The 12,189-nt window shown below is 29.2% G+C and overlaps 1 protein-coding gene across 1 annotated transcript in view; it reads left to right on the top strand.

Moving 5' to 3' along the window:
* Positions 1-2,689: 2,689 nt before the first annotated feature.
* Positions 2,690-12,189, top strand: part of LOC123259870 (phosphatidylinositol 3-kinase regulatory subunit alpha) — a 48,626-nt gene continuing 39,126 nt past the window's right edge. Inside the window, exons 1-4 of the mRNA XM_044720644.1 lie at positions 2,690-2,946; positions 3,027-3,140; positions 3,310-3,393; positions 3,718-3,765. Coding sequence (XP_044576579.1) covers positions 3,056-3,140; positions 3,310-3,393; positions 3,718-3,765 — 217 coding nt within the window. The 5' untranslated portion in view covers positions 2,690-2,946; positions 3,027-3,055. The remainder of the gene's footprint in view (positions 2,947-3,026; positions 3,141-3,309; positions 3,394-3,717; positions 3,766-12,189) is intronic.

The raw sequence follows: 12,189 nt of genomic DNA, 5'->3' as shown, positions 1-12,189 counted from the left end.
ATCAAATCAGCTTACGAGCGTCTATTTTCTTAACAACTTTGGTTAGAAAAGCATTTTTTTTTAACTGCCGAGTTTAAATTAATTTTTTCATGTAATTATATGATCTATTTTTTTTTTAATTAACAATATATGAAATATTTATAAAATTAAATAATCGAAATTAATTGTATGCTTTATGATATTTAAATAATGGGAGTCAATAACTAGTTCATAATTTTCATGGTGAATCCCATATTGACAGCCAGTCGACAGCGCTATGACGCCTTTTTTTTTTAAGTATAAAATACGTTATATATGCGATTATATTCAAGGCTTTTAACTGTCAAATAACTCGGCGTGTTTTAGTGTTAAATAAGTTTTTAAATAAATTGTTATATTTTTCATAATAATTATTCATTCATAGAAATTATTATTAATTAACTTTAATAATATTGATTACTTTATATCAAGTTTTTGATAAATAACAATATAACCAAATGATTCGACGCATGTGCAGTAGGGGCGTCAATAATTGGGGTTACGGTACGTCAATAATTAGATCAATCAGTTTTTTAACCCGTCAATAATTGGTGTATCATTTTAAAAAAAGAAATTGATTAGTTAAAACATTACTGAAGACATTACCACAAACAAAATTCATCGATATTTATATTTGATTGCTTAAAAAAAATGAAATCATAACTTTGTCTCTTATAGCGTCAATAATTGGGGCTTTTACCTTATTTAAATTGATAAATTATTTAAGTGGTTTAATAAAAAGTGATTAAAATGTTTTCAAAGTAAGAGAAACTTACGCGGGGTGAGGGCGAAAAATGGCGGCGAAATTTAAGCAGAAACGCGTGGCGTCATCGGGTGTCGATTGTTACGAAATAAAAGAGCGAGTGTTTAAGAAACAGTAGGAAATGAAACCATCTGTGTAGGTTTGTGTAAGAATGGTGTAAAAATGCAGCCAGTGACTCCTACTGCCTTCCATCTATGGGTTATAAGTTGTCGTCGTGTTGTGATTAAGGTAAACAATAATTATTATCACTGGAGACATTAAGTTCATATAATTACCATTTGAAGCAACTAATACTTGATCCAGGAAATAAGTGTGCCTTTGTATATGTTTATAATCAGACTTATTGCTTCAAAAAAAGTAAGAATTCATAAAACATTTTTTTTTATACCTGAACTTTTTATTGTAACATCTATACTATTTTCTTTGGTCATTTCGCTTGCTACTTTTTTTGCTATTCGCTAATTTTTTTTTTCTTTCAGTTATTTTCAAACGTATTTATTTTATTTTTGTACGTTCGTAATGGGAAGAAATTTAAGTTTACTCTATAAATTTATAGATGCATATATATTAATTTTTTTAAGCTGCGAAAGACGTGATACTTAACGTAGCATCCGCCGCCATGTGACGGAAATCAATTTCCGTGCAAATTATGATACGAATTTAGTCACGATTATTTATTACATTTTATTGTTTAATTAACGCGTCCTTATTTTTTTGTATCAACATCTCAGAAGTTTCCTTGCCGTTTTAATGTGTTCCAAAAAAAGTCGAGCATTTTTTTTTCAACCGCTAAATTTTTTATTTTATTTTGATATTTCAATAATTTTATAAAATTTTTATTTTTTTTTTTATTCGTCAACAATGAAAATAATTAAATGATAAGTAAACTTTTTAAAATTTTTGAGCATTGCAAATTTTTAATCGATTTTTGCTAAATTGCAGTAATTTTTTTTTTTTATAAAAACGATTCAATTTCTCAAATCATATTTTTGTGTACTACATTTAACTTAATTAAAAAAGTTATATCTTCAAATCTATAATAAATTTTCTCATTAAATTAATTAATATCATTACACTAGCTTAGCTATCATTAGTTTTAACTTTATCATTTCTAATAATGATTTCCGACAAATTTGATAAAAAAAAAACTTAATTTTTACATCTATACTTGAAATATAAGTAAAATTGATTCATAAAATTAGTATTAATGATTAATCAAATTAAATCTTTTATAAATGAATTAATTTTATCAATTTTGGCTTGATTATAAATAGACATGCAGTTATAAAATAAAATTTTTAAATGCACGATATAAAATATTTATTATCTATTTTATTTATCTTTTATCATTATTGATTTTATTATCATTTTTTATTTTATTATTATTATTATCATTATTTAAGTAGTGAAATACTATTGTTATGTGATAAATAAAAAGTATTTTTTTTATTTACAGGACTAAAGTCATGCTCAATCTGTGATGTGAATTGAATAAACAAATTTAAAAAGAGAAAACAAAATAAAATAAAAAAAAGCAAAGCATATTGTTGTGCAAATACTCAAAATTGTATGGATACAATACATAAATTTGAAATAAAAGTAATACGACAACTCAATAAATATCCAAGAAAATATCACAAGAAACACGAGGATTGTCAAAAATATTAGATAATTTTTTTTAGATGCATTTTAATAACAATTTTTTTTTATGTGTCATCATCAATAATAATTAATTAAAAAATAGAGCAATAGCTCAGTATACAATTATTCTAATGATTTATATAAAGACTGAGCATATTTCATCGAGTGCTAATAAAATAATAGTAATAAAAATAATTATTTGATAAAGTATGTTAACTCTCTTCCAATACAATATATTATTATTGATTAATAATAAAGTAATCAAATAAATGCATAAAAGTATTTGCAAGATAATAAATTTAATTGTTTATTTTCTTGCTTAGTTTTTAAAAAGTTATGGAGATACTTTTGTGACTAAAGGATGCATGAAAAACGGATTCCGTTTATTACATATCCAGGATTATCTTCCTGAGACTTAAAGAACCTTTAGAGTTTTTTTATTGCAAAAAACTTTATAAATAAATTTTATCTTTTGAAATAAATAGTCACGTTGACAGCGTGATAAATTCGAGCTTTTGTACCTGGTAAATTTTATTTACTAAATTAATTTTTTTTATATTTTAATGTTTAAATTATCAACTAATTTTAATTTTCTGTTTTACAGTTTATAGAGTTATATTCGAACAATTCCTAATGCTGAAAGGAAATATTTTATCTCATCTAGATACTCATAACGAAGAAGAGTCATCCTACGTTACACTTAGCAATGGCCCTTATGGTAAATAATAATTTTTTATTCGCTATTTATTACAGACATTAATTAGAAAGTTTACAACTTTTTTTTTTTGTTGATTTTATTTTATTTTTTATTACCCTAATTTAAAAACATTTGCGTCGTTTAATTTTTCTGCAATAAAATTAATAGCAAATATATTCTTTTTTTATAGTTGGACCCTCGAATTCGGAGACTGATAAATTTAGACATAATCTTGTCGATGTTTACTTCGTGACGCCTATTTTATGTGTGCAATGTAAGTATTATATATTATTATCTACATGGAACCCGGAAGTTTATTTTCACTAGACATTTTAGAGACTTATTTTTTAAACATCTTTTTATAAATATACTCGATACATCTAAATATTACTATCACTATGAATTGTGTTAAAAGTATTTCTTATAAGCTATTAAAATTTTAATTTTATTTAAATTTCCGTAAAAAAAATAATTTAATTTTTTTTTAATTAATCAGTTAATAAGATTTATTCTTTTAATTACTTATTACAATTAAAACAATAACAAACAGTGCATTGATAAAAAATCTCAATTAATATTAATTAAATAAACTTTCCAGGTGAAGATTACATTTGGGGTACTGGCAAAGTTGGCGTCAAGTGTAGTGGTGAGTAATACTATAATAAATAGATATATCGCATGAAATAATATTAAATAAAAACAATTGTGTCGATCCAGATGTTATAATGATAAAGAATCTCAACAAAGTGTACAAAGATAATCACAAGGACACAAGTTCAGTGATCCTTAGTGTGTTGGCTATTGTTTGACTGCGATTATTAGCATTAAATAATCCACCACATTTGCAACACACATAACACACTGCATACAGATAATGTATATCCTATATTTAACGTATACAACGTTTTGCATAATAATAATATTTGTGTATGTACGAATGCATGTATGTATGAGCGTACGTTCGTACATGTATATGCAGGTCCCAAGCTTCTGCAATCGGCTGGCCCGATTATTAGGAATACTTTACTACTGCTGTTGCATTTTTGATAAGTTTTTTTTTTTCTATTTTGTTAATATGCCATGAGTTTAGTCTCAGTCTATCAGTCGTGCTAAGAATTTAACTACATTTATAGGCAGGTGTGTTTATATACTTGTTATATACAAGTATTTATGTAAGTCAAATGCGATTACGTCTTACTAGCTCAAATAATAATTATTATTATAATTATAATTATAATTTTAATAATATATCTTAGCAATATATCGCGCATTTTGTGTTAAATTCAAGTAAAATATCTTGACTGTTGATTATGCGGGTCTTTTGCTTGCATAAAATTTATTAAACAACTAATTACAGCATCATCTTTACTTAATTTAAAGGCTCTATTCACTATTACAACTATACGATGAAACTAGTGTGGTATAGATTGGAGCTTTACTTGTTAGTCTATTGCATTCTTACTTGGTATTCTTTGTTATATGTGTGTCGACATGATATTGCTTGAGATACGGTTGAGCGTCGTATATCTCGACACGTGTATCTCATTCGTGCCAGATGTCGAGTCATTTTGGTGCTCCCTCATTTTTTTCCTGGTCTTCGGGTTATTTTTTTATTTTTATTCGAGATTTTTTTGCAAAAAGGGGAATCGTGAGAGACATTGAACGCGTCATGAAACTTACATTCTTATCACACAATGCGAAAAAGATGACACTCATACCGTTTTTCACAACATCATATACAACTTCAATAACATGTACTCGAGTTTATCCAAGTACTTGATAATTTGTCGGATATTAAACTTTTTTTTGCCTTAAATCTCAACTCGTTTTTCCTTATTTACAAGAAATAAGTAGTGTGTGCCTATTACCCAGCATTAATTTTATTTTAAATTTCTTATGTCATTCTTCATTTTTTATTTAATGCTTATTTTTTTTTTCTATTTTTTATTTTTCATCCTTCTTTATACAACATTTGACGTTTAACACATAAGCCAGTGGTTAGAAATATTTTTGGATATCTAAATTGATATACCCAACTCGGTTACTTGTCACGCTGCCAATTTTGCAGAGGCTTTGCATTCCCCGATTATCCAAACAGAGATTAAATAGTATTATTATAAATTAAAATTATTTTAATAAATAAATAATAATTGCTCTAATTAATAAAATATTTAACTCTTTGTTGATTATTTCAAATAGTTAAATTAAAATTTTTCATTTTATCGATTAAGATATTTTTTACTTAATGATTTTAATTGAAAATATTTTTACACCTAATAAAAAAGTCAGCTAACCGTAATGTTGAGTCATATAAATAATATGTCTTAAAAAAAGCATAATATAACAATTAGTAATTAATTAACACGTTATTCGCATAATATAATGTATGCATAAATACATTTTCCAAGATTTTTATAGAGTTTTTGCATATATTAACCAGTACATAAGTGAATTGTTGTTGGGAGAATAATTCACCGTGTATAAATATGTGTATATATAAATAAAAAAAAAAAATTAAGTTTATTGCGAACGTCTTGATGCGTGGCGCTTTGATACCATTCAATATACAACATACAATGTAAAAGTATTAAATGCAACAAACGATATAATATCAAATGATGTGATGTGTATTCTCTTGTGTTCATCAGTCAATTCCCGGGTGTGTTTCGCTCGCGAATCGTCGAGGAGGCGACACCGTAGCATAGTAACGCGTGTACAGGCGTACATTCGTTGGTGCTTCTGCTGTTGCTGATGAAGAGGAGGGTTGTGTGTGTAGATCTCCATCTCGATGTGGATGTGGATGTGCATGTGCACGTAAAAATCTAGTACATGAAGATGCAATACCACTACCGTAGTTTCCTCTTCATCATTGTCGACCTCACGGTTGCTCCTCAGAACTCTTGCATCAATTCACTCATCTCAAAAGCATTCTCGAGAGCTAGACCACCAGTTTCTTCTTTAAACTTGATCCTCTCCTCTTGTACCTCTGCGATCCCTACAGTACACTCTCAACTCTCAACTCTTAACTCTTAACTCTTAACTCTTTACTCTTGCTCGTCGTGAACCTGGTCTCCACGCGTTCTTCCCCGTAATATTCCTCTCGCTCTTTCATCTGGCTCCCTCTCGGCGTCTTTCTCCCCGCGGCTACTCGCTCGTAGTTGCTGGTTCCCTCTCATCCCGCCTTTTCCCCCTTTTGCCCACCTACACACCTTCTACCGCTGGTTGGCCTCATCGTCATCGTACGATCCAGAAACGCCTCGGGTCACCGCAGCGGTCGAATGCAATTTCGAAAAGCCACGTCTCTTAGTCCGGCTGTAGGCCTTTGCTCGTCATTGTTTTTTTTCCATTTTATTTTATACTGTTTTTATTTTTTTAGATTTTTATTTTCTTACATCAGGATAACTATGAAAATTTTCTCGTTATCTCTTTCATTCTTCCCTCAGGCCTTTTGGGTCATTAGATACAATGAGGGAGAATGTTTTGGAGATAAAGTTGGCTCATCGAATCAATGGTTTTATCGTAAATCGTCTGCACTATTACCTACCCCAAAAGTCCTAACCGTTTTGATGATAGTCTCCATGTGTATACGATCTATTTTATATATATATATATATATATATATATATATATATTTATACATTTTTACTTTTTTTTTCACATACACTGAAGAAAAATTTCTGTGTGAAAATGGTTTCAAAAATTTGAAGCGATCAACTTGATGCAAAATAAAACGGTGTAAAATGTCTTTAGTACTAAATTTTTAATTAAAAGCTCGTAATTATATGTTATAAGTGTCCACATTTATAAATCCTTTGAATTTTTACTGTTAATTTAAATTCTGTTCCATGCATTACTACGAAACAAAAATCCAATTTTCTGAAAAACAAATTTCAAGGTTTTAATACTTTGCTCTCAATTTTTATTTAAAACTTTTGTTAATTAATTTTTTTTTTTATTAAGCTACTCTGAAGAATTTTTTACTTTTAGCTTGAATTCTTTCTCAAAAATAAAATATGTTACGAAATTGATAAGAGGTTTATTTTATAAGGAACTAAATCTTTTACTAATGCATTAAAAAATAAATCATTTTTAATAATGTTACTGTTAAGCTATTATATATAAGTGCTAAAAATTTTTATTCCACCTGGAGACCAGAAATTTTTTACAGTGAGATACTACACAAATAAGTAATAAGTCTTTAATATATATAACATATTACTCATTCAGTACGTATATAAATATATGTATATACTATACCAATATATATATGTATTATCGACACGATCTTGGCACACTGGCGATCAATAATTGTTTCCTGATTATAATTCGTCACGTATGAATAGGTCACAAGGTGATTCAAGGTCGAATTGAAATGGACTACTTGATTATTTTTCTTTAATATATTTATTTTATTTATTATTTCTTTGTACGTAAGACATTAGCTGGTTTATATCTTTACCGCCTACAAATTTAAAAACTATGTAATTTTTTCAGTGGCTCTGATGTTTATTTTAAATAAAAATTGCTTAAATTTTTTGGCTCAAGATAGCGCATAGATTTACTTGATTAACGATGATGCGCTCCAATATTTATATCCTCTTTGTTTCTTATTCTTTTTCGTTATCCATACATATAAATATATTATGCCAAGTTATTTTTTAAAATCAGACGATTATTTGTAAGTGCACCTACAGCCTTAACTACCGAAAGTCTGCCAGTAAAAATTGAACGTGTAATTTAAGTGTTTTATTTTAACACTTCTTTGTCTAAATATTCCCTGAATACGTATATTTATTCCACAGAATGTAAATTCCACGGATAATTTAATGTCGAAATAACCAATCACAGCACCGGGATTATTCGTACATGACAATTTAAAAATTTTAAAAACTTTTTTTTCATTCACTCGTATTGCCTGTGGTGCTATTGCGAGCATACAAATTTTCGTTTATACACTTTGGAAAATTATTACCGTGAGTGAGGCGTCCCGACGCCCATGTCTCGTTAATCTCTCTTCACGACGCTTTCAAGGGGAAAATTCTTTGCTCAACGTTAAGCCAACTCATCTTATACATTTTTTATTTTATTCTTTCTCATTACTTATTGTTATTATCATTTTATTTTACTTTTTATCATCATCACCACCTTTATTTTATTTTAAATACTCTCTAATAATAAAATACTCTCTCTTTACTCGTTTTATCTCGAACATTAATACAACCGCAGTTTTAAAAGACGCGATACGTTAAGCTTTGTTGCGATTAAAATTGTTATCAGTAAATGTCTGACACTTTGGATAAGAGGCGAAGTTTGATAGATGTGAGAAAACCCGATCTCAATAAAATAAATTACTTGAAAAAAAAAAAAAAAAAAAAAAGTAGACTGTTTCTTTTCATTTATTATCATTATCAGTATAATAAATAAAACATTAAGTTTTTCAATTGGTAAAGAGATATTTTTTAAATTTATTAAAAAAATTTTTTTTATTAACATTACTAAGACTAAGCCGTAATAAACATATTTTCAGAAATTTTTTTTTCTAATTATGTCTCTAATAAATTTTTGTATCTAATAAAGTTTCTGAAAAGACATATTACTAACTATTACAGAAGCTTATCTTACCTTATTGAAAAATTTTTTCAATAAGTAATTAGAAAAATACTATTAAATTACGTGCGTTTGCCAACATATCGTTATAATTCACATTATCAATATTAAAATCCTGAAAAAGTGACAGAAACATTTTATTTTAACACTAAATTCTTGACCAATCATTTTTGTAATTAATTAAATTGTTAAAATTATAGACTTATAATTAAAAAAATGTACTCTTCAACTACTAGCGTGGAATTCTGAATATTTTAAGTAATCAATTGATTCTTTCAGTTTATAAAATTAAAAGAAAAGTCGAGTATAATTAAAAAATTCTCAAGACGACCAGTCAAAGACAACCTTCTTTATTTTATATTTCGCGCAGTCGGGGTCAAAAAGACTCTGCATTATCTTAAATTTCAACACAAAGAAAAAATTATCGAATTGGTGAAATGGAGATAATGATGGACGTGAATGAGTGAGAATGATATAATCAAGTAGTAATTTTTTTATTAAGCTTGAAGTTTATTATTAAACCAAGGAATATTCGACGATGAGATAGAGCACGGGATGCCACTGAGAGTGAGTTGTAGGAGTGAAGGGTACTAAGAAACAATCGAATGGGGTCGAAAATCCTCTTGTTGCTACGTGAAGCCAGAAGAGCTAACGCTGTACTATCAACTCTCCGTTCCTTTCCTCTCTCCCTCTTGAGTCCACCTCATCTCACCCCCTTCTCAATATATATAGCTGACTAGCTAATCTTGGGTTGGCTCACTCTCTTCGGCGTATATAACTCCCTCGACTTGTTCTTCTTTCTTCAGGAAATTATACCACTTCCGTTTTTCCAATCTCCGTGTGCCCCGTCGACAAGGATCCATCTCCATCGTCATGTCGTATATCTCAGGGCGATCTTGCACGATCTTTCGATTTGCTATTCCATTTCCGTTTACGCGACTCCGGGTGATTCGTTCACAAGATTTCTCTCTTCTTCCATCACCCGGGTTCCGATATTCCTCTCTTTTTTAACCCCCGCCCCTGTCTGCTAAATCGATAACCAAATAGCTAGTGAGTTAACTGGATTCAAACTAAATCCTTAAAGTAAATTTTGGGTAAATTTTCCTACACTCCCTCACTCTTATACTCTTAAACTAACTTTACTTCTGAGATCGATGTATTTTTCATTATACTATTACCTTATTTCTTTATCCAATAACAAACGCTTCCTCCTTCCATACTGAACCTACTAAACTAGATTCGATTCATTTTATTCAGACTTACGATATATTTGTTTATCTCAATTTCTCTTTAACACAAATTTAATACATAACAAGTAGCTTATACATTATTCATTTACCGAGATTATTTTTTTACTTGTTCATACTTTTCACTTGAATATTATTTGATTTTCCGTGAAAAATTTTTATTATGTAGCCATATATGATTTAATATACCCGTATAAAATTTTTCGCCAAAGCTAATGCTGAAAATCTCGGACAGATATCGCGTGATCGCTGAATTTTCTTTTTCTTATAAAAGAGTTAAATCTAAAGTATTTTGCTTTGAAATTAAAATAATTCCTTTTACTTGTGTGGGTGTTTTTTTTTTTTTTCACATGACAACACTTAATATTTAAATTAAGCTATTCTAAAAAAACTTAACATTGTAACTGAAAAATCTAGTTGGTTAATTTAATAAAACATGTTAATTGTCGTAAAAACTTCTATAAAAAATAAAAAATTATTTATTATTTTCATTTATAATTCGATATGATTATATCAGAAAATTTTTTAACGGGTCATCACATAATTTTCATTATCGCTGTATCAATCGCAATGCGTATACGTAAACACTAACCCCTAATACGCAATCAATCAATTTAATTCGTTTTGCGTGAGCATTAGATAATAACTCAAGTATAACGCCCCTATTGGGAGCCATCATTTAGCCTCTGTTGTTTAATTAAAACTATTTAAAATTTAAAGTGATCACTAATAAATCAGTTATTGGAAATTCGAAATCTACTTATTAACACAGCACTGTAATAAATTTCTGGGGTAAACGTGCATTGAACACTAAGTTAATGTTAAGATAATCATTCTGGATTCACTCGATTCACACTGAGTAACTTTTACTCTGAAACATACTTTTATTTATAGTATTCGGATACTTTGAGTCAAAATTCGGGGATTTGATGATCCAAAAATAATTTTTCCGACTGCCAACAAAGTAATAATTGCAATTCTCAACATACATTTGGATATTTTAATAAAAAATATATATTTTAATTTATTAGCATTATAGGATTAGCGTTTGTGTGTAAATTTACTTTTGCAGACAATTATAATTTATAATTCATAAAAGTGTAGTATTGACGTAAAATTTTTTTTTTTATTTCACGTGTTCGCACAGTAAGAGTACAGACACACATATAATAATATACATACACTAGTAAGAGCACCCAGACAAGTGACACGTGATATTATGTATCGTAAAGACAGTACAGCGGGAATGACATGTATGACTAGTGTGTACACTGTACAGCTAAGTACAGTGGGTAAGGTAATGTATAGCAATATACGTATAAGGAGTAGGCAAATTTTGAGACTACACACTGCAGACAGACAATACTACTAGACGATATAATGTGTATAATAACACATATGAGTATGAGTGAGTACTACTGTCTCTTTATCGTAAAAGGCGTGTATTTTCAGTGTGTCCTCTTTACTTCTATACTCAGCTATTACATGTTATGTGTATTATATGTATACATATTCTGGTTCTGGTTGTTCCTCTATATAAACTCCAATGTATCCTCTTACTGTACGTTCTTCTTGTTCTTGTTCTTGTTCGTCTTCTTTTTCTCTTGAATATGCACTATTACTATACATTGTAGAGTACACTACTATTGTCGTGTTGTTCACGGACTTTCGTGTCTGCCGCGCTCGTGGCAATTACCATGTCACGATGGCATCATACCTCCTCTTTTGCCCGTACCCCTTGGTTCCATCCGAGCTAGCTCTGCACGATGACGGTGTATATACTGCACGCCCGGAATTACATGGCCTAGCAGGTACATAGCATATATGTGCATCAAATAACCAGACCTACACCTCTATATCCCGTTCCTAACTCACCCACTCTATTTCTCTTTTATTTTTCTCCCTCTCCCTCTCTCTTTTAAATTTATACATATATGTACCTACTCTTTCGCGTATAATGACGCATGGGGAAATTTATTTTTTCTTTTCACCAGTCGCTAGTCGCTATTCGTTATTAATGTTAATTACGATTGAGATAAAGGGTAAATACGGGTAGGAAAATAAGTAACTCTGTGAGTGTAGAGCTAAAGCGTCTTGGGATTTCGCTGTAACGAGTTTATAGTTTATAGTTGTTGCAGATCTTGAATTATTCCAAAGTTTCTCTGGGCCGGGGCCTTTTTTTATTTTTTATAAATTTTTATTATTTTCTCGTTTCT

This window comes from Cotesia glomerata, linkage group LG2 (assembly GCF_020080835.1).
Source record: "Cotesia glomerata isolate CgM1 linkage group LG2, MPM_Cglom_v2.3, whole genome shotgun sequence".
NCBI classification, from domain to species: Eukaryota; Metazoa; Arthropoda; class Insecta; order Hymenoptera; family Braconidae; genus Cotesia; species Cotesia glomerata.
Note: the sequence above shows the minus strand (reverse complement) of the source record. Positions and strands in the feature narration are given on the sequence as shown.